This window comes from Heloderma suspectum, chromosome 6, assembly GCF_057233095.1.
Source record: "Heloderma suspectum isolate Gila_16-S chromosome 6, 16-S_ref, whole genome shotgun sequence".
NCBI lineage: Eukaryota > Metazoa > Chordata > Lepidosauria > Squamata > Helodermatidae > Heloderma > Heloderma suspectum.
The window spans coordinates 94,980,600-95,004,210 of record NC_139463.1 but is presented as its reverse complement, the minus strand read 5'-3'; the positions used below and the strand labels follow the sequence as shown (position 1 = coordinate 95,004,210).

Here is a 23,611-nt window from a genome sequence, read left to right as displayed (position 1 = left end):
AATGTATAAAGAGTCTGTTCTTTCAGTACCACAGTGCATTGCTGGTGTGAGACAGTGTCTTCTTGATGCCTTGTCCCAGGCTGTGGAACTGCCTGCCAAAGGAGGCTTCATTGACTCTCTCTCTCTGCTGTCATTCTTCTAGCAGGCATTTTTTTCCTTTTTTTTTTCTTTTCAGGCAGGCATTTGGCATGTAAATGGGTCTCTTGGGTTTGGTCCTGATTATGGGTTGGGTCTATTATTCTTGTGGTTTTAGTTGTGCTTTAATTAGTGTATTATTAACTTTATTCATACAATTATTATTGTATGAATACAGTTTTAATTTAATTTATTTAAAGTCCCTCTGACTGAAAGCCACCTTGAGTGCCATTTTCTTGGTAGAAAGACGGAGTAAACATCAAATCTATCGATAAATCTCACCTGGTTAAACCAACGGTGCCATGTTATAGCCTCTTTTTGGATCAGTAATGCTTGGTCTGGAGGAGCCTGTGGATCCACTCTTCCAAATTTCACACGATGAAATGATTGGTTGGAGAAAACAATCCAGTTGACAACATCAAATCCAGCTACTAGCCAGTCAAGGGAAACCTTGTCTTCAGCACTGTTATTAAAAGAGATACCTCTCAGAAAGTGATGGAGAGTTTAAAAGGAACAAGCAAGAGGTTTGAAAAGGCTAAACCCAGATATTCCAAACAAAGGCATAATGGCTTTTGAAGAATGATGCTATGGCCAATGTTTTGGTTGCGGGAAGATTTAGGGAAGGAGTGCTTACTTGTTTTTTTAGTATTCTTATTTATACCAAAGTTCAGGGAATTATTTTTATTCCTGTAGTTCAGGTCCCAGAAAGTCTGTCCCAAGCCAGGAATCAGGGTGATCCATAAAGCCCATTTCATCAGAGGTCTAGCTACACGAGACTGGGCAGTGGAGGTCGTCCATCCAATTTTTGTGATGGCTTCCTCAGCTGCTGTTTTAGAAGGCTACTGAAAGTACATGATTTTCCCCCACTTCTATTTATGGCTCCTATGGCCTCTTTTCTTGGATCTTTCCATTATGACTCTCTGTGGCTTTGTGCATAGCTGAAGAGAGCAGTCTGGTTTCCCCCTTGCATTTCTTTTTTCTTTCTTTTTTCTTTTTAGACTGTGTATCCATGCTATGTTCCCAGGCAGGATCTGCCTTTAGCTAGTTGTCTGCTTGCCTGCACCGCCACCTGTATGCACTTGATTTAGCTGGATAATCCCTCCTGTCATTCCAACACTCCTGCTACACCCCAAAGATCTAGCTGCTTAAGGATCTCTGTACAGTGGCTGCTGAAAGAGTCCGAATAAGTGGAATAGCCATCAAAATCACTTTAAAATATGTCTTATACCTGGGGGCAGTGTCAGGACCACAGGAACGCAGGTCAAATGTAGGGAAACTGGAGAAATCTGCTCCGGACTCCAATGAAGCTGGATTCCCAAGAATCCAGCCTATGGAGTTCACAGCGGACTAGCTCCACTCACGTACTGTGCTTCAGATTTCCTGCAGAGTGGCTCTCTGGCATTAGAAAAGGTGCGATAGGCTAATGGTGGCTGCAGGAAAATTAGGGCCATAATTGGTCTATTTTATGCCATTTGAAGCCATAAAGCACCTTCTCCTACATAAATTACAGCCATTTACAATTGCAATTTATGAAGAAATAAATGCTTTATGGATGCAAGTGGCATGAAACACATGAAATACCGCTGTAATTTTCCCACAATAGGCTAATGACAGCCGCCATTAGCCTATTGTGCCTTTTATAATGCAGGAGAGCCATCCCGCAAAATCCAGCAGAAACACTGATCTAGGGAAATCACTGGGGCCCAAGTGGTCTAGATTTCCCTGTGCCTCACCACCCTACCCCCTGGACCAGAGGTTGGGTGTTTTTGCCCATCCCTAGTTGATTGTGATCACATTGGGAGAATGAACAGAAATTGTTGTGGAGGGAGGGTCCAGTACAAATGAAACCACACAGAGAAGGATTAGATTCTCTTTGCTTAGCCTGGTGGAACTGCTGGGACAAGGCAAGCCTGCTGCAGCAGAAAAAAAAATGCTTAGGCCAAATTGGCCTCTCTGTTTTCTGAGGGAATAGAATTGGGAAATGAAAGAAACAAGAAATTCCCAAAAAAGAAAAAAAAGAAAAAACTCATATTCTTGAATTAGGGGCATGACAAACAGTTCCAGCCCAGACCCCTTTGAATGTTATTTTGAGATAGACTGGTGCAGCGATTTCACTGCTCAAATAGATTTGGATTATGTGTGTATTTAAGTATCTTTGTATTATTAACATGTATAAATAACTTTATTTGCTAAAATGCCATCAAGGTGGTGTATAGCAATTTAGAACAGTAAAACCTTGCAACATTGAAAACACACATTAAAATCAGAATGTTAAAAATAGCAGAAACATTAAAACATTAAAACTGACACATTTTAAAAGGCTAAATTGGAAAGATACATCTGTTTCCAAAAGCCATGACATTAGGGGCCAATCACAGTTCTCGAAGGAGCATGCTCCATAGTTTGGGGCAACACAGCCCTTTCATGCATGCCCAGCAACCAGTAGGGATGGCGGAGAATTTCTCCCCGAATCTTCGGGGGGCCGAGCGCCAACGCATTCGGCCCCCCGAAATCGGCGGTGAAATTCTCCCCCCACCCCCGGGATGGGACTTACCTTTGGTGAATGTCCCTCCCGGCGGCGGGTCCTGGTGGCGGTTCGTCGGCCTTTCGTCGGGGGTGGGGGTGGCAGCCGGTCTTCCGACCGGCTGCCGCCGCCGCCATTACAAAGTGTAAAAAAAACACAAAACCCCGTGATAGGCTACGTAACGATTAACGTAGCCTATCACGGCTAGATTTCCAAAGTCAGCCGTGATAGGCTACATAAATCGTTACGTAGCCTATCACAGGTGACTTTGAAAAAAAAAAAGCGCGTACGCAAATGGCGGCGGCCTATGGGCGCCGCCATTTGCATTCCTTATTTGGTCCCAGTAGTCTACGTAAAGATTTAGTGGGTCCTGGCAGTCTACGTAAAGCTTCTCCCTGGCCTGAATTTCGGCCGGGTGAGGCGGGAAGCCTCCCCCCCCGGCCTGAATTTCGGCCGGGCGAGGCGGGACACCTTCCCCCCCTCGCCTGAACTTCGGGGGGAGAAGTGAAGTGCCTCCACCCCACCGCGAAGCCAAGCTGCGAAAAAGTAAGTGACTTTCGTACATCCCTAGCAACCAGCCTCTGTGCATAATGGTGCCCTCAAAAGGAGAGAAATGACACATCCACACTGTAACTCAATTGATACTCCTTCCCCAGGGAATTCTCCTATGGGTAAACCCAGTAGTGGGTGGAGGTACTTCTGCACCTGAGTTCTTTGAAGCTTAGTGAGAGAGGAAAAAAAAGGGGGGGTATGTGGGTTACTAGTGTTGACCTCTGACTGGTTTTCTGTAAACAAAGAAAGAATGTCCATGGTAACATAGGTAGTTCTCCCTTTTCTCCTTTAACTCCCTCAGTTATGAAGGAATAGGTGAAGGAGGTGTGGCATTTGTAGATTAGTGGGCAGAGCTACATTGGTATGTGTCAGAGAGGAGGTGGGGCTTGTGAATTTCATGTGGGCCCTCTTCTAATGGAAAGATGAGATGATAGACCGGTCAGAAAATTCAACAAGAACTTTACTGTCTTTCTTTCTAAAATAAAGAACAAAATGGCAGCAGAAAACTCCTGACTTCACCCGGGTAAAAGTAAGTCCAAAGTCATCTATTGACTAACCTCTATAAGGACACTACACACACACACACACATAGACTCCCCCCCCCCATTTCTTCTGGATGGTGAGAGAAATATGACAATGTGAGCATGTGCACTTTGGTTACTAAACAGTGTGTGGCCTGCTGTAACACCCACAGATACGTTGCTCTTTCCACCGGAGGTTGTAGACTGCATTACCTGCCAGGAATCTTGATTCTGAAGCTTCAACCCTCCTCAACCTGCCATTGCTCTGTGTTTAAGTTTAGATGAGGACTGTCAGGGTGGACACTGAGCCCATAGAATCCCAGAGTAGTTCTGATTCTGAGGAAGAGCAGTCGCTCCTGGGAGAGGAGCGCGCTCCTCTTTCCCAGGACCAACAGCTGACAGAGATTCCTCCCACCAGCATTCCTAGTTTAGTTAGCAGTCCAGGGAGTGACCGAGCACAGATAGCAGACTTGGTGGATGCGCGATGCAGATGCAGAGAGCAGCGCCAGATGGAGGGTGCAGAAAGGAGGCTTAGTGCCCGGTTGGCACGCAAACAATGGTTGTGCCCAGAGGATCCAAGGGAAAAGGGGAGGGACTCCCCCTGGTCCTTAAGTTCAGGGGTCTGCCAGTAATTCCCTTTCAAACGGGGACCAACTGTTCCAACTTAGGGCATAGGTACTGTGCTGCTCAGATCTAGTTGCAAACAGTATAGTTGTTAAGTTGTAAAAGAAGAATAAAGCTTTAAAAGGAATCCCTTTGTCTGTGTCTGGACTTAGCTACTGGATTAGACTGAGAGAGCCCTCCAAGGAGCCCTTGACAAGGACATGGCATGTAAAGCATGGGCCACAGCATAGACAGCATTGCAGATACTGTAGCTATGGCCAATCATGCTCATTTCAAAGAAGGTCCCTAGAAGATTCTCCAGCCTCTCCTCTCCTGTGCAAATACTCTCCTCCTAATTGCACAGAACCTGATCTGGGATTATACAACCAAAGGCCTGCTGCCAGAAGTCCTTGATATATCCATCTGCTTTCAAACTGGAAGGGTTTGTTCTTTCAACAAAATGTCTTGAATCCTGGTAGATCACTGGAGTGAATTGTTAAGGACAGAGCACCACTGAATATTTCTGCATCCCAATTCCTTTGATATACAAATGAAGAGAGCTCCATCTGGGCCATCATTATCCACACTATACCTTTTGGTTTAGCTGTCACATTCTCTATTTTTGAAATATATTGCAACCATCTCAAATCCGCCAAGGAGTAAGAATCTGCATAGACCACCAATGCATTCGCTTTGCTGCCCATGATTTGATCATAAATTTTTGCCCCATGTTCAACTATACCAGAAAATTCAGTGATAAGTGTGAATTTGGGTATCATTTCTATGAAGGCAACACAGACACGATTCTTGGAAAAATATGGAAACACAGTTTGCACAAATTTTTCTCCACTGTCATCATCCATAATAAGCATCCCAATCCATGCCCACCGAAAATGAAGAAGGAGAGAGAGAATCCCTGCATATTGAAGGACTTCCTGGGGGACCATCTGGTAGAAGGGAAGGCCTGGGGTTTTATCATTCATTATTGGAGCAGAACCATAAATGAGCTACAGGGAGCAAAACAATAAGTGTAGCATGCATACATATTGAATATTCATAAGGTTTATGTCAGCAGTCCTTACAAGAAATGTGTGAGTTAAGGAAATATTATTGTTTCTATGCCATTAGTCCATGGATGGCTGCTACTAAAGAGATAATAGTAACTGGCCCACACCAACCTAGTGCATTTGTCAGGTTCAATGTGAGGTAGTTAATGTCAATTAACATTTATGCACCATTTCAGTTTTCGGGAGAAATAATTCGAATGCATTCTTCTCAAAAACACTTTTCATAGTAAAATTTAGGAACCTTTTTAATTATACAGGAAGAGCAAGATGAACCAATCTCAGTTTTCAGGAGACCTAATTCAAATGTATTCCTCCCAAAAACACTTTTCATACTAAAGTTTAGCAACCTTTATAATTATGCAGAAAAAGCAAGCAGAACCAATTCTTGATATTCTAAGAGCAGACATTTCCAATCTCATGTAGTCCTCTTCATCTTATCTTATCTTATCTTATCTGATCTGATCTTATCTGATCTTATCTGATCTGATTTTATCTTACTATCTTCTTCATGTATTGAGATTATATATAAATGGAAGTGTTTGTATGTCCTCAATGGACTCGAAAACGGTACATCCAATTTTTATGATTTTTAAGGATTTCTTCTACCTCTATCTTTGATGGTTTTAGGCATAGTGAAAATTGTACTAACCAAGAAGGACAAGGTTCCTAAAAAACTTATTCAAACCAAACACTATAACCAAACCTGCTTGCACTGCTTCCTAGCTCAATTCAAGGTGCTCATTTTAACCTATAAAGCCCTATGCAGTTTGGAAACACCATACCTGATGGCACGCCTCTCCTGAACTGTACCTACCCATACTCTAGGTTCAACATCTAAGGTCCTCCTCCATGTGCTTCCTCCAAGGGAAGCTTGGAAGACAGCAATGAGGGAGAGGGCCTTTTCAGTGATGGCCCCCCATATGTGGAATGAGCTCCCTGATGTGGTCTGCCATTGTTCTTTTCAGTGCCAGGTTAAGACCTATCTCTTTCCCCAGGCATTTGGCAGCATAAGATGAGTTTTAATTGATCCTGGATGTATCTTTAATTATGACTGACTGTTCAAAGTTGGTTTTAGTTATATGTTGTTTGTGTATATTGTCTGTGCTTTTATGTAAATTAATTTTAAACTCTTTATATTGTATTTAATGTTTAAATTTCTGAAAACCACCCAGTGAGCTTCAGTTATGGGGCGGTATAGAAATTTAATAAATGTAATAAATAATGTAAACAACAACAACAACAATAATAAGTGCAAGCAACCAACCACAATACAATGGACTAATAGAATACACTGGACTAACAACTGAGTATTTTTGTGCAAATTATAATTAGTATTAATACATAACAATTGTTCAACCAACAATATCAGAACAGATGGTACAAACCTTTTCACTATATATTTTACAAAGGAGTTGTACCCTTCCCAGCAGGTGAATACTCCTATACCCATCCCCAGCTCTGCAGTAGGGACTATGGGTGGACGGAAGTCCCTTACCTGTCGTCGAAGGACGTTCGCGGTGGGGGGAGGCGCTTCGCTGCTCCCCCCGCGAAGTTCAGGCCGGGGGGGGAGGCTTCCCGCCTCGCCCCGGCCGAAATTCAGGCCGGGAAGGAGGCTTCCCGCCTCGCCTGGCCGAAATTCAGGCCGGGGAGGAGGCTTCCCGCCTCGCCCGGCCGCCAACGCGAAAGTTAAAAACAAAACAAAAACGCCCCCTGATAGGCTACATGATGATTCATGTAGCCTATCATGGCTAGATCTGCAAAGTCAGCCGTGATAGGCTACGTCAATCGTCACGTAGCCTATCACGGGTGACTTTAAAAAAAAAAAGAAAAAGCGCGTATGCTAATGGCGGCCCCCATAGAGAGCCGCCATTCGCGTTCCTTATTTAGTTGCTGTAGTCTACGTAAATGTTTACGTAGACTACGGCGAAAATAAGGGCAACGCAAATAGCGTTGCCCTTATTTTCGCCGTAGTGTACGTAAATCTTTATGTAGACTGCAGCGACCAAATAAGGAACGGGAATGGCGGCTCCCTATGGGGGACGCCATTATCCGTACGTGCTTTTTTCTTTTTTTTTTAAAGTCACCCGTGATAGGCTATGTGACGATTGACGTAGCCTATCACGGCTGACTTTGCAAATCTAGCCGTGAGAGGCTACGTGAATCATCACGTAGCCTATCAGGGGGTGTTTTTTTTTTCTTTTATTGCAATGGCGGTGGCGGCAGCCGGTCGAAAGACCAGCTGCCGCTCCCGCCCCACTCGAACACCTGCCGAACCGCCGGCCGGACCCGCCGCCGGGAGGGACATTCGGCGAAGGTAAGTCCCGTCCCGGGGGGGGTGCGGGGGGTGGGGGGGGGGTTCAGAGGATTTCTCCCCGAAACTTGTTCGGGGGGCCGAACACGTTGGCGCTCGGCCCCCCGAAGTTTCGGGGAGAAATTCTCCGCCATCCCTAGTAGGGACTACCAGTGAGCCAAAGGGTGAGCCGAAGAGATACAAGGATTTATCTCAACACTATCCCTTTAAAAATAGGCTATTTTGCCTTCATTCTCTGGCAGAGCACTGCGGTTACAATTGTTTAGGACTGTCTTTCCAATATTATCAGCTTGTAAAAATCTTGTATACAATTGTCAGCAGTTATCCTTATCCTAATACCAGAGGACGATTTCCTGTTCAAAATGGAATTCCACCGGGGTGTGTGTGTTGTTGTACTTTAAAAATGGCATTTAAAATTGTATCAGCTTGAAAATGGTTTGAACATTTGTAGTCTTTCGTATATAACTAGAGATTGTTTGGTACAACTTCTTTGTAAAATATATGTTGTTGCTTAAAAATGGTAGTTAAAACCATATCAGCTTGAAAACTGTTTAAACATTTGTAGTCTTCCAGATATAACTGGAGATTGTTTGGTACCACTCCTTTGTAAAATTTGTAGTGAAATAGTTTGTAAGATCTGTTCAGATATTGTTGGTTGAAAATTTATTTATTTATTTATTTATTCATACCAATTATAATTTGAACAAAAGTACTCAATTGTTAGTCCAGTGTATTGTGCTTGGTTCCTTGCAATTATAGTGTTTGGTTTGAAGTAGTGAAAATTTTGTCTGCCATTTTGAATCGAAATGATGGTGAATACAAATTTATACAGCTTTATAGCTTCAATACCATTTGATCGGTTTCAACCAAACTCTACATGATGATTCAGCACTGCAGCGAACAAATTTTAACCAGATAAAAACATGTATCCATAATCTTGAAACAAAATTACAGCCCATCAAAACTTAAAAACCCCCAGAATTTAGTAGAAACAGAAGGAAAAATTACATTCACTGGAAAATTGGGGATTTATATTAACTCCACTGGAAAGTTAGAGTTCAAAGTTTACCCTGGAATTGAGCAATTGGTAGTGAAACCCATGTCATGGTTATGAGAAAGAGCTGTTTTAGTTTCAAAAAAATGATATGGCTGCAATGGTTAATGAGCTCATCCTGGACAAGTTGAATGCAGACAAAATAATTTATTACTCTGTAAATTCGGTACTGAATCTGGACAAAACTGTCCACTACCCTGTACAGTTCCTAATTTCACATAATTTTCCTGGGTTGCCGCCACATGAATTATACTTAAAGGTGGGATCACAGATAATGTTTTTGCACAATTTAAATACCCCAATGTTTTGCAATGGGATGTGCATTCAGTTAAAGAGCCTAAGGTCCCACGTGATTTAAGCTGCTGTTTTAACTGGGTGTGCTGCAGGTGAAACTATATTTGTCCCTAGAATTCCAATAATTCCTTCATATTATTCTTTTGATTTCAAATGCATACAGTTTCCAGTTAAAGCTTGCTTTGAAAGGACTATTAACAAATCACAGGGACAGTCACTGAAATATGCCGGTTTGGCCGTGGAGACTGAGTACTTTTCTCATGGATAGTTATACATTACATGTTCCTGTGTAAGTTCACTTCACAATTTATTTTAGCACCCAATGGAAGAAACACCAACACAGTGTACAAAGAAGCTCTCTAATTTTTCATTTGTAGGGATCCAAGTAAGGAAATAGACAGTTAAATGTAATTGATTACAATACACTAAATATGCAGCATTGCCCAGTTATACAGAAAAGCACTATAAAATTAATTGGCAGTTAATAAACAAAATGTGAAATGGGCTGAAATGTAATATAACTCAATTATTATTAGCTGGAACAGATCATTATACATCATATAGGACTGCTTAGTTTGTCAGTCGAGCCCTAGAGAGGCGAAAGTCACTGACTGTTATAAAAAAACTAAATCCGTAAACATGGTAATAACATTCTGGCAGATATTGTTTTAGGATTTTAAAATGTTTTTAACTTGCTCTTGTTAGTTATTTTATTAATAATTTGTACTTCGGTCTCCCTTTTGGGTTGATGTGAGAATTCTATTTGTTTTGTGTGCAGATGGCCTGATTGGCTAAAAAGCAATAAACTGTATGTCTGTATAAATGCAATGCACAGGTAGCTTTTTCCACTGCAAGTTATAATCCTTTATTTAGATTGTAAACCCATCTCCATCTCCATTAAAACAAAATTCACCATTTGGAGCAAATTCCAGGAAGAAAGGGAGCATCTGAATCACGTGCTCCGCCCTGCCCCTTCACCATGTGGATGCCTGAGCTGAGTCCAATGAAATTAATCTGGTCAACACCAGGTACTTCAGCTAGTTCGGCATAAAACACTGTGGGATTGGCTTAGGGCTCAAAAGAGCACAGTGACCCCCTGTTCACTTTGTATGTTCCTCTGAATGTGTATGTTAGTAGGCACTTCTACAGCCCATTGTGGAATGAGTGCAGTCAGTGGCCATAGCATGCTGACTGAATGTTGGCAGGGACATGGAAAACCAGGTTGGAGGGGGAATAGAACTGAGAATCCTTCACACAGCAACATTGCAGTAGAGGAACAACCTGTACTGCTACTACTACAAGTACTACTACTACTACTACTACTACTACTATGGAGATGCTGTAGTTTTCCAGCTCCATGGCACACAGTTGAATATAGTGTGGAATTGCATGTGTGTGTGTTTAATGGCTGAAATATACTGATGATTTTTCCTAGCCTGAAAATAGCCTCATATATATATATATATATATATATATATTTCCAGGACACTCACCATTCATGTATTTGAATTATACAATAAGCATCGGAATGCACCTAGGAAGTGTTAGTTACATCCCAATAGTCCACCCCTCCCCACACATATTGAGACTGGTATCCTACCTGTGGAACCTTATAGATATCCAAGATAGTTGCCACATGGAGGGAGATTTGATAGATCAGTCCTCCAATGACTGCTACTAGATTATTCTGTATGTCACACATGTAGTTGGGGGTCAATCTCTCCAGTGCCAATAAAAGCAGCATTGTGGCATGATAGGTCCTCTTTGCATTGTTATAGATGTCATAGATGCGGAAACCCAGAATGAGATTTGGTAGGATCTGAGAGTTTTCATTTATCTCCTTTATGCCAAATACCAAGGCCAGGATGCTCTGGTAATTCTTAGGCACTACACTAGAAAAAGAGTTACATTCTGTATCAGAAGAATATTCCACTCCACTGAATCACTCCCATCCTGCTCTGTGACTTCTTCACATCTTCAGTGTTTATATACTAACCGTCTTGAAGTACTCCTTAGTTTAAAGTAAGCTACACAAAAATAACAAGAACAAACAGTATGTGTGCTCATGTCCTGGCACAGATGCATAATGATGAATTCGAAAATATTTACATGGATCCATGACAATTCCATGAATGGTGGTAGTGAGAAGGAGGATTTGTTCCCCAAGTTTTCACCAAATATTTCCCAAAGGTAACACGGTTGGGGATGGGCCATAACTAGAGGTAGAAGTCCTAGATTCAGTCCACAGCATTGCTGTTTGAATATGGTTTGGACTAGGAAAAAGCTCTGCCTCAGTCAGACCTTGGGAGAGTGGCTGTGAATTTGAGCAGAGAACAATGAGCTAGATGGACCAATTGTCTGACTTCAACATAAGGCAATTTCATATATGTGTTTGAGAGTCCCACTCATGACATGAGGAAATTATGTAGCCAATGTCAGAGAAGTGTAAGGAATGTTGGTAAAACAAGGGTGCTTAGAGGGTTAGGTGTGTGATTCTCTGGGCTTTGTCTTTGTAAGACACCTGTGAGTCTTTTCAGCTGAAGGGTCAGATAAAAATTATATACACAAATATGGGTAGAATAGCTTTTAAAATATTAAATATTCCATGATGTCTCTTTTCCTGTTCAGAAAAAGAGCCTTATTTTCTTCAGCATTGCCAAAAATGTATAACGTTTTCTACAGCCTAAGCAAATAAGCCACTATTCTAAGAGTGAAGCACAATGACTGATCATTGCAATGACAAAATAATTCAAAATGACAGTAAACAATGACTAAGTCATTACACAAGTTCTTTCAATACTGCTGGCAGGGGTTGTTCAGTGAAGACTATTTCAGAACTGGAGACGATGCCAGCATGAGTAACAACACCACCAATCATGAGGTCTCCTGGCTGGTGATATGAGTGAAGTGCGGTGTGTGGATTATAGACACTGCATTTCACACTGTGAGCTGTGCATACCAGGTGAGGAAACAATATCAGAAAGACAACTAAAACGATCATTCTCAGTACAACTGGAAATATGGCTTCTAGACATAGATCTTTCTTTTGTTCTGCAGCACTATAATTAGACTACACATGATTAAAACTGCCTCATTTGAAAGGAACTATCTCCTGAAATACCTGAACCCTGGAGCATCAAAGATCAGAATGCCATACCCTCACCTGTTCCTAGTCCTTCTCCCTATGAATAAATAGAACTGTATATGTATTTAAACATCCTCCACAGTCTTCACTATATGACTTGTTATCCGTCACCGAAATTCCATAGGTGTTTAGAAGAACAGTAGAATTAATTGCAGTCCTTTTGATTAAAAAAAGCCATAAAATGGTAATTATTAAGTTTAAGTTACCAGCTCTTTGTTATTAGTTTTGTTTGTGGCTACTCGAGTTCCACTGAGGTTTAGATGAGCATCAGAATTGATTACCATCCTTTTGATAATAAAATAAGTTAATTATTCAGTCAAATATGGGGATTCCCTGTGGATTTGCTGAAGAAAACTTGTTTGTCACATATTCTGAACAGAGGTTTTCTTTTTCAACCCAGTGGGTCAGAGTAAACCAACTCATTGATGTGCTTCAATTAAAATCTCGAGTCTTTGACAGTGTGTAATTTAAGTATGGAATTTTCTACCACAAGCTGTAGCAATGGCCACCAACTTGGATGGCTTTAAAGCGGGATTAGACAAATTTGTGGGGGAGAAGGCTATTAAAGGCTAGTAGTACCATAGATAATGGCAGAAAGCGAAGCTGATCTAAAGAGCCTCTTGTTGAGGGTGAAAGAGGAGAGTGTAAAAGCTGGTTTGAAACTCAACATTAAAAAAACGAAGATCATGGCATCTGGCCCCATCACTTCCTGGCATATGGAAGGGGAAGAAATGGAAGCAGTGACAGATTTTATTTTCTTGGGCTCCAAGATCACCGCAGACGGTGACTGTAGCCATGAAATTAAAAGATGCTTGCTCTTGGGGAAGAAAGCTATGGCAAACCTAGACAGCATAGTAAGAAGCAGAGACATCACCTTGCCGACAAAGGTCCGTCTAATCAAAGCTATGGTTTTCCCAGTAGTAACGTATGGCTGTGAGAGCTGGACCATAAGGAAGGCTGAGCGCCGAAGAATTGATGCTTTCGAACTGTGGTGCTGGAGAAGACTCTTAGGAGTGCCCTGGACTGCAAGGAGGTCAAATCAGTCAATCCTAAAGGAAATCAAACCCTGACTGCTCATTGGAAGGACAGATACTGAAGCTGAAGCTCAAATATTTTGGCCACCTAATGCGAAGAGAAAACTCTCTGGAAAAGACCCTGATGCTGGGAAAGACTGAAGGCAAAAGGAGAAGGGGACGGCACAGGATGAGATGGCTAGATAGCATCACCGATGCAATGAATATGGACTTGAGCATGCTCCAGGAGAGAGCTCAGGACAGGAAGGCCTGGCGTGCTATGGTCCATGGGGTCACGAAGAGTCGGACAACTGAATGACTGAACAACAAAGTACCATAGAATCATCAAATCATGGGGTTGGAAGGGGCCTACAAGACCATCAAGTCCAACCCCCTGCTCAATGCAGGAAGCCTGATTCCCAGGCAGTCTCCCATCCAAGTACTAACCAAGGCTGACCCTGCTTAGCTTCCAAGATCAGATGAGATCAGGTTAGGGATGTACAAATCCCCTTACCGGGGGTCCATAGGGGGGTCCGAGGGGGGGGGGAGGTGATCCGTTCCTCCCCCTCAGAATCCTCACTGGCCAGCTCCACTCCGTAGTGAGTCTGCGGAGCTGCCGGCTGGCTCCATTCCGCAAGCGATATGGCCGCCATTGCCATGCTGTATCACTGCTGATGAGAAAGAGGAAGTGATGCTGATGCAAATGGCATCTGCTATGCCATTTGCGTCCCTGTTTTTTCGCGTGATAGGCTAGGGAAATAGCTTCGTAAATAGAGATGCTAGCCTATCGCAAGAAGAAACAGGGACGCAAATGGCATAGTGGACGCCATTTGCATCCGGATCACTTCCTCTTTCTCATCAGCAGTGATATGGATGTCAATGGAAGCTATATCGCTTGCAGAATGGAGCCACTGGCGAGGAGGATTCGGCTCCGCAATGATCCGGCAGGAGGCAGAGGTGAGTGGGATCGTTCCACCACAGACTCCGGAGGCCAAATTCCCTGGAATTTGGCCTCATTGGAGTCCGTGGTGAAATTCTCCGCCATCTCTGGGCACATCCAGCCCTTTACCATGCTGGCCGTCTATTACCTCTAGTAAAAATCAGTGTACCTCTGCATACCAGTTGCTGGGGGACATATTTGGGAGAGGGCTATAGCAGTCATGGATAAGTTTCCCAGACACTGCTAGTGACCACACTGTGAACAGAATGATGGACTATATAGACTTTTAATATGATCCAGCTCAGCTCAGCTCAGCTCAGCTTTTCTTATGTTGTTCTGTGTGGTTCTATTTTGGACATTCCTCATAGAGGGAACAGTATGTTGCAGTGTGCAAGCTCCTGTTCCATATTCAAGGCAATCATTCCTTTTTTTTTTTTTTTTTCAGGATAGTGCTTTCCATTTCCTCTTCTCTCCTGTACACACACACACACACACACACACACACACACACACAGCATTCTGTGGCCACTGAGTATGTGAAGTCCTCAGTGTTTAGGGAGTCTTCCATCATAAATTAGCACTTGAATGTGCCATTACAACAGAGTGAGGATCAGCAACAGAGGTTGTATTATGTAATGCTGCTTTTGGGGGTTCCAGCCAGGCAGTCAGCCATGCCCTCTTCCAGAACATTTTCCCGGTTGTCCATCCACTCCCCAACTCCCACACAGATATTCATTGTCTGAAGCCACATACACTGGGACACTCTGCAGGGCAAGTGAGCTGTTTCATAAATTCTGCCAAGCCCTCACCCTGCATTGTTGCCTGCTGTGTGTTGGACTGTTGCTCTTGCTGTTGGAAGAAGCTGCCATAGATAGGGATGTTGTAGGAATCTGGTTGGTGGGCAGAGCTCGGTGAATCAATTTGGGGGTGGAGCTCCTCCTGCCACCCACAGCCCATTGCCATTGCCGGCCCGTGCACAAACCCCTCATGTGCTCCTTGCCACTGTTGGAGCATGAGGAGTTTGTGCACGGTGGCAGCGTCCCTTATTTTGGCACGTCTTAGTCTACATAAACATTTACGTAGACTAAGATGGCGAAAATGAGGGGAATGCAAATAGCATAGCATCTACGCTAATTGAGTTCCCCTTATTTTTGCCGTCTTAGTCTATGTAAATGTTTACGTAGACTAAGACGTGCCAAAATAAGAGACGCAAATGGCGGCGGCCATGGCCGCCGCCATTTGTGTACGCGCGTGGTTTTTTTTTTTTTTAAGTCAGCCGTGATAGGCTACGTAAAGATTTACGTAGCCTATCACGGTGTTTTTTTTAAAATCTAGCCATGATAGGCTACGTAAATCTTTACGTAGCCTATCATGTTTTTTTTTTAAACCTGGAAATGGCGGCGGTGGCAGCCGGTCGGAAGCCGAACTGCTGCCGAACCGCTGCTGGAGCCGCCGCCGGAGCCACCGCCGCCAGAAAGATCCGCCCCAGGTAAGTCCTGTCCCGGGGGGGTGTGGGGGGGTGGCGGGCCATTCCGCCACCGATTTCAGGGGGCCAAATGCGCTGGCATTCGGCCTCCCCAAGATCCGTGGCGGAACTTTCGTACATCCCTACTTAGAGCCCAATTATATGCCTGGGAGGGAGGATGTGGGACATTGCAGGTTTGGTGGTTGTCCTTTCTGCTTGCTCTTGGGTCTCTCCAGGTGCTGCTTTGAAATGCCAAATGGGCACATAATAAAACTTCCTTTATCCATGATTTAATAGTGGATGAGGAGGCCAATCTGGCATGCATAACTAAGACCTGGGTGGTTGAACAGGGAGGAGTTAGTATCTCCCATTTGTGCTGACAGGTGTACTTGGTTCAGCATCAGGGTAGACTGAAGGGCCGGGGTGGGTGGGTGGTTGCCTTGGTCTATAAGAATTATCTCTCCCTTTTTCTCTCTCTCCAGGTTCCCTGACCATTTGACTACTCATCTGGAGTGTTTGTTCCTTGTGTTGGGCTAGTGGACAGATTGGGGATTCTCCTGGTGTGTCGCCCACCCTGCTACCAAACAAGTCTCCCTACCTGAGATGACAGAGGTGGGCTCAGATGAGGTCCCCCAAGTTGTTAGTTTTGGAAGAGATCAGCATTCATGACAAGGGCACCTTGTTTAGGGCAGCTCATAGCCTCCATAACAACTGGAGGACTGTCCCAACATGTCATCAGCCGAAAACATGTACTAAGGCACACTCTAGATTTGTTTTTTCAGCCAGTCATTGGGATAGTGATCTGAAGGTCCCTTTGTAATGGTCAGATTACCTTCTGTTGAGGGTTAGACTGGTGGCAGCTTTTCCCCTCTGCAAGGGTAGGGGACCCATTATGATGGTCTGGACCCAGGGGCTAATGGATCCAGATGGTGTGTGGAAGGTTCGAGAGGTTTTTCCAGCTGATATGGCTGGCACTCCCAGTCAATCTGTGGAATGCAAAAATGACCCAGGCAGTTGATGTGAATGTTCCTGAGTGTCTGCTCTCCAATAGAGCTCATATGGATCCATGATAAACCCTAAAGCTGAGAGCAAAGAAACAAAATAGGAAATGGCTTGAGTTCAGATGGAGGAAAACTCTCAGTTGTTGTAAATGAACATTGCTGAGTGAGTGACTATACTGAGGTATATTTGGGGCATGGAGGGCAGGAAAAAAAACAATATCTCTTTGCCTCTTTTGGATCACCCATGTGCTGCCCAGTAGAGCTTTTTGGGGGTTGCTGGGGCTTATTCTATGCTTGCCCTAAGGATGCTATGGGTCCATCAGAGGCCCACTGTGATTGGTTTGCAAGACACTTCTTGAATAAAAACTCTTGCTTCCACTGAGGCTACAGTCTTGTAGCAGGTGAATCAGGTAGGGAAGTCGGAGAATTTCTCACGAATCTCCGGGAGGCCGAATGCCAATGCATTCGGCCCCCCGAAATTGGTGGGGAAATTCTCCGACGGCCCCCCACCCCCCCTGGGATGGGACTTACCGTGGCCGAATGTCCCTCGTGGCGACGGGTCCCAGCAGCGTTTTGGTGGCGTTTCGGTGGCGGCGGTGGCGGCGGCCGGTCTTCCGACCAGCAGCCACCACCATTTCCAAGTAAAGTGTAAAAAAAAAACAAACAAAAAAACATGATAGGCTACGTAAAGATTTACGTAGCCTATCACGGCTAGATTTTCAAAGTTTTTTTTTTCAAAAAAAAAGAGCACGTACGCAAATCTTTACGTAGCCTATCACTTTCTTTTTTTTTTTACTTTACTTTACTTTTTTCTTTTGCGGCTGGGGAGATGGGGCGCTCCTCCCCAGCCAGAACTTCAGCGGGGAGGGATGGGGTGCCTCCCCCCTGGCCAGAATTTCAGCGGGGAGGGGCAGGGCGCTTCCCCACCTGCCAAGAATTTTTTTGGGGAGAGAAACAAAGCGCCTCCCCCCCACCCCCAAAAAAGCTGCGGGACGAGGTAAGGGACTTTTGTCCATCCCTAGAACCGGGTGAGGGATCCAGAGAACAGCCTTGTCCAGTTTTGTTGGATGAATTTCAGTTGGTACAGTTAGAGGACATTGAGAAGTAACTTAGACAGGTTCAAGCAACCACTTCCACATTGGCTAGGGAGGTGATTAATGTCTCCTTGTGAGAGGCTTGGCCCCAGGCCACCTGCACGAGGTAAGTGATTAGTGATGTTGGAGGAATCTGTCTGGGGGGTCAAGCCCACTGGAGTTTTGGTTGCCAGCCACTCTACACAACTCCATCACTTAAGAGAATTGTGCAGTGGCTGGTGGGTGATAGAACTGGCAGTGACAGGCTGTGGGCAATTCCAGTGGTGGTCATTGTGTGCAAAAGTCTCCCATCTCCCAAGAGGGCTGGATTTCCCTGACACTGGACATCCTTAGTGGTGATGAGACCACTCCTGAAGAAATCCTCCATGGACCTGGAAGATCTTAACAACTTCAGGCCATTGACCAATGTTCCTCTCCTGGATGTGGTCCCTGACTGGGTGGCTGCCAACCAGTTCCCAATGCTCTTGGATGGGACCAATTATCTGGATCCATTTCAGTTGTGTTTCAGGCCAAGTTTTAGCATAGAAACAACCTTGGTATCCTGGTATGATTTCCTATGTCAGGAGAGAGACGGGGACCTTGTTGCTTCTTCTTGATCTCATGGTGGCTTTTGATACCATTGACCATGGTATCCTTCTAGGGTGACTGTCTGAGCTGGGGGCATGGGGGTACTGCATTGAAGTGGTTTTGCTCCTACTTGTATGGCTGGATTTTGGATGCCCCCCATCTGTCACTGGCAACTTACCCAGTAAAGACATGGGCCAATTCATAGAATAAAGGCATTTGTCAACTCACAGGATGAGTTGTGAGTACTATAGCAATACAGTAAGGCTCAGATAGCTGATAAGGAAATACAGGATAAGGACAACATGGGGCATCTTTGCTGGTCCCATGCATTCCATCCTCCTCCTCTGAATATGAGTCTGAAAGACCAAGGTAGTTCATGTAGGGTAAGATGTAAAATGTAAGATGTAAAGAAGCAAAATTTGTGTCATTGCACAACATCATCACTGATCACAGGGCACATCTGTTAAGAAATCAGCTTTAGTTTCTCATTTCCTGGCTTTTTGGAGTTTAAGCCAACAAGAGGAAGCATTGACTTTGCTCTTTTAAACTAGCAGGTTTAAATTATTTATTTATTTATTACATTTTTATACCATCCAACAGCTGAAGCTCTCTGGGCAGTTCACAACAATTAAACCCATAAAATACAAAACAATAAAATACAGATGGTAAAATACAATATAGATGCTTAAAAGTTTTTAAAAAATGATATGAAAATAAAATAATCAAACAGAACTAGCAGCAAAAATAAAATAAAATACAGTATCAGATAAAAACAAACTGAAAAACTAAAATGCCTGGGAGAATAAAAAAGTCTTCACATGGTGCTGAAACAAGCACAATGTAGGCACCAGGAAAACCTCTCTGGGAATCTCATTCCACAACTGGAGTGCCACCACAGAAAAGGCCCTCTTCGTAATAGCCACCCAGCTCACTTCCAGATCAACCACCCACTAACAGTATCTCCATCTTATCTGGACCGAGTCTCATTTTATTGGCCCTCATCCAGTCCATCTCTGTTCCCAGGCACTTGTTCAGAACACCCACTGCCTCACTTGGATTTGATGAAAAGGAGAGATAGACCTGGGTGTCATCTGCATATTCATGACACCTCAGTTCCTATCTCCAGATAACCTCCTGCAGCAGTTTCATGTAGATGTTAAACAGCATGGGGGATAAAATAGAGCCCTGTAGCACCCCATGGCATAACTGCCAAAGGACAGGGCAATAATCCCCCAGCATCACCTCCTCGAATCAGCTTCCCAAGTAGGAGCAGAACCACTGAAGTACAACTCCCAGCCCAGATAGCCTATCCAAAAGGATACCATGGTTAAGAATGTATGAATGCCACTCACCAATCCATTCCGGGGCATTGGCAGTGGGGGGGAGGCACTCCATCCCTCCCCCCAGAATCCTCCCTGGCTGGCTCCGCTCCGCTATGCCAACTGCCATTTGCATGGCTGTAAATACTTACGTAGCCTATCACAGAAAAAGGAAGCCATGCAAATGGCAGCCGCTACACCAGCCACCATTTGTGGCCGCAGTAACCTGGCAGTGGCCGAGAGACTAGCCGGAGCCGCCGCCGCATCCGCTGCCACTGCATCCGCTGCCGCCACTGCCAAACCTGCCACCACATCCTCCGCCAGGTAAGCTCCATCCCAGGGGGATTCCACAGGGTGGTGGGCGGGGAGGCTGTTCCACCAAGGATTATGGGGGGGGGGGCGGATTCTAAGGAATCCAGCCTCACTGGAGTCCGTGGCGGAATTCTCTGACATCCCTAACCATGGTTGATGGTATCGGAAGCCACTTAGAGGTCCAAGTGAATCAACAAGGTTGAATGTTATCTTCAAAATGCCATGCAAACCTGTCACAGCTTGCTGCTGAGGGTTCCACCATCTCTCTCCCTGGCCCAAATTGCAGAAGGCCATTAACCACTCAGAAAAGCTCCACTGGATGAAACTAAGAAGATGCAATGCTGGTGGGAAAGAACTCTCTCTTTGCCACCCTCACCACCACAGAGTAGGCTCGATAATGAGTTCTAACCTCTGCTTGTTTGGATTCAGCACAGGTCTTCCTCCTCCTGTGTTCTAATTATCTTCCCTTTTGCTTCATTGCCCTCTGCCCAGATGTATACCAAGGAGCTGCCTGGATTGTGCTCAGAGCAAGAGGGTGCTTGAGAGCAATCGTGTCAACTGCCCTAGTCATTTCTGCACCGAGTAACCAGGGCTTCAACAGGATTGCCAGCCATACCAGCAGTAAAATCCCCCAGAGTCCTCTGGAAACCATCAGAATCCATTAGCCTCCAAGGGCAGTCCATTTTAATAGGTGCCCCACCCTTGCAAATGGGAAAGGTTGCTGAGAGTCTAAAACTCAATAGGAAGTGATCCAACTATGAAAAGGGGATAGATGTTAATTCCCTGACTTTCAGACCACCATCCTCCTGCCCAGTTGAGAAAGCCACATCAAGAGTGTGTCCTCCCACAGGCATTGGGCCAACAATATATTGGGACAGCCCCATGGTTGTCATGGTAGCCATGAAGTCCTGAGCCACCCCAGATATGATGGCCTCAGCATGGAAAGTCAAATCTCCTAGAACCATCATCTGAGGGGTCCTCAACACCCAGTCCAAGACCAACTCCATCAGCTCAGGCAGGGAGTTTGGGCAGTACATCAGCAGAATCCCAAATCTATCCCAGATACCCAACATAAGATAAAAACACTCAAGATCAGCACTCGAATGGACAGGGAGCCTAGCGAGGGAAAAACAATCTCTATAGACCACAGCAACCCACCCCCCCGACCTTCAAGTCGGTGTTTGTGCTGTACCGAGTACCCAGGAAGGCAAAGCTGGGAGAGACTAACCCCTCCCAATTCCCCCACCCAGGTCTCAGTAATGCACATCAGTTCAGCCGTCTCATTCCCTATTAAATCATAGATGAAGGAGATTTTATTTTGGACCAACCTGTCATTTAGCAGCACCACCATCACCACCTGAGGGCAAACTCATAAGGCATTAGGGAACCATCTGGTTAGGAGAACAACCAGAAGAGGGGATAGGCATAAGTAGGGATGGGGGAGAATTTCTCCCAAAACTTCAGGAGGTCGAGTGCCAATGCATTCGGCCCCCCGAAATCGGTGGTGAAATTTTCCGCCACCCCCCGGGATGGGACTTACCTCCTCCGAATGTCCCTCCCGGCGGCGGGTCCCGGTAGCGGTTCGGCGGGCTTTCGTCCGGGGGCAGGGGTGGCAGCCAGTCTTTCGACCGGCTGCCACCACCGCCATTACAGCTGAATTAAAAAAAAAACAACCCGTGATAGGCTACGTAATGATTAACGTAGCCTATCACGGCTAGATCTGCAAAGTCAGCCGTGATAGGCTACGTAAATCGTCACGTAGCCTATCACGGGTGACTTTGAAAAAAAAAAAGCACGTATGCAAATGGTGGCGGCCCATGGGCGCCACCATTAGCATTCCTTATTTGGCACGTCTAGTCTACGTAAAGATTTACGTAGACTACGGTGAAAATAAGGGCAACGGCAGCGTATTGTAACCATAATTTGGATAACTTATCCAAATTTACACAATTTGCAGGAATTGCAGCCATAATTTACATAAAATCAAAACCACCAAGAATCCACAAGCTGACTTGACTCATTATACATTGAGTCGGGACAGCGAAAAGAAGACGGAATGGAGTATTTGAGACTGAGCCAATGAAAGTTTATCAAGCCCCACCACCCAATCAGATTCCTTTGACATACCTAAGAAATGTACAGATTTCTGAGTACAGATAGCATTAGGGTTGGCGGAGAATTTCTCCCCGAAACTTCAGGGGGCCGAGCACCAAAGTGTTCGGCCCCCCGAACAAGTTTCGGGGAGAAATCCTCCGAACCCCCCCGCCCCCCGCACCCCCCCCGGGACGGGACTTACCTTCGCCGAATGTCCCTCCCGGCGGCGGGTCCGGCTGGCGGTTCGGCGGGTGTTCGAGCGGGGCGGGAGCAGCAGCCGGTCTTTCGACCGGCTGCCGCCGCCACCATTGCAATCAAAGAAAAAAAAAAACACGCCCCCGATAGGCTACGTGACGATTCACGTAGCCTATCATGGCTAGATTTGCAAAGTCAGCCGTGATAGGCTACGTCAATCATCACGTAGCCTATCACGGGTGACTTTAAAAAAAAAAAAGTGTGTACGGATAATGGCGGCCCCCATAGGGAGCCGCCATTCCCGTTCCTTATTTGGTCGCTGTAGTCTACGTAAAGATTTACGTAGACTACGGCGAAAATAAGGGCAATGCTATTTGCGTTGCCCTTATTTTCGCCGTAGTCTACGTAAACATTTACGTAGACTACAGCGACTAAATAAGGAACGCGAATGGCGGCTCCCTATGGGGGCCGCCATTAGTGTACGGGTTTTTTTTTTTTTTTTAAGTCACCCGTGATAGGCTACGTGATGATTGACATAGCCTATCACGGCTGACTTTGCAGATATCTGACTTTGCAGATATCTCGGTCCAGATAAGATGGAGATATTTCGGCCGGGCCGAGGCGGGAAGCCTCCCCCCCGGCCTGAACTTTGCGGGGGGACCAGCGAAGCGCCTCCCCCCCACTGCGAACCTCCTTCGAGGACAGGTAAGGGACTTTCATCCACCCCTAGATAGCATACATTTCCACATGTGGTTCGGGGAGGTTCGGATTGGGTAAATCCATAAAACACTCTCAATGGAGTGAATTTGGCACCAATCCCTAGCAACACAGAACCATAAACAGGAAAATAAGGTCTACTAAATATTTCATTTATTGGACATAATAGACCAGAATCATACATAGGATGTATTCTCAGTTCCCACTTGCCCTGAAATTCTGACAGAATACATTTTGCTACTTAGAATAAGGACAGAGACAGATACATGTACATATACATGCTGCTTTGAGAGTTTTCTTGTCAGCAGCTACAAGTATTTTAAAAAAGTCTGAAATATAGAATTCTCTATAGATTTCAAGAACTTCTGAAAGGGGAGCTATTGGGAAAATAGTGGGGGTATATTTAACAAACATGATCATTTCAATTTAAACAGGTCAAAATAGGTTCAGTTTCAACTAGCAAGAAGTTGGGGAAGATGTATATATCCTATATGCAGATGCAGAAAGGGACAATTTCACAAATATTCTGCTATAAAGATGGACACACATCTCTAGATTATAAATAATAGTAAAGAATAGTCACTTAGGGTGCAATCCTATCAAGATAGGCAGCTGCCTCCAAACTCAGAGGAGACCATCTATCCAAAGCAAGGCAGGAAAGGCAAGGGGGGATTGTTCCCTCCACACC

At 44.8% G+C, this 23,611-nt stretch overlaps 1 protein-coding gene across 1 annotated transcript in view; it reads right to left on the bottom strand.

The window, feature by feature from the left end:
- LOC146341899 (vomeronasal type-2 receptor 26-like) overlaps positions 1–15,122 on the bottom strand; it is a 39,294-nt gene extending 24,172 nt beyond the window's left edge. Inside the window, exons 1-3 of the mRNA XM_084807740.1 lie at positions 14,969–15,122; positions 12,183–12,189; positions 10,662–10,953 (exon numbers count right to left, since the gene is read on the bottom strand). Of these exons, the coding sequence (XP_084663866.1) occupies positions 10,662–10,953; positions 12,183–12,189; positions 14,969–15,122 (453 nt within the window). The remainder of the gene's footprint in view (positions 1–10,661; positions 10,954–12,182; positions 12,190–14,968) is intronic.
- Between the last annotated feature and the right edge of the window lie 8,489 nt (positions 15,123–23,611).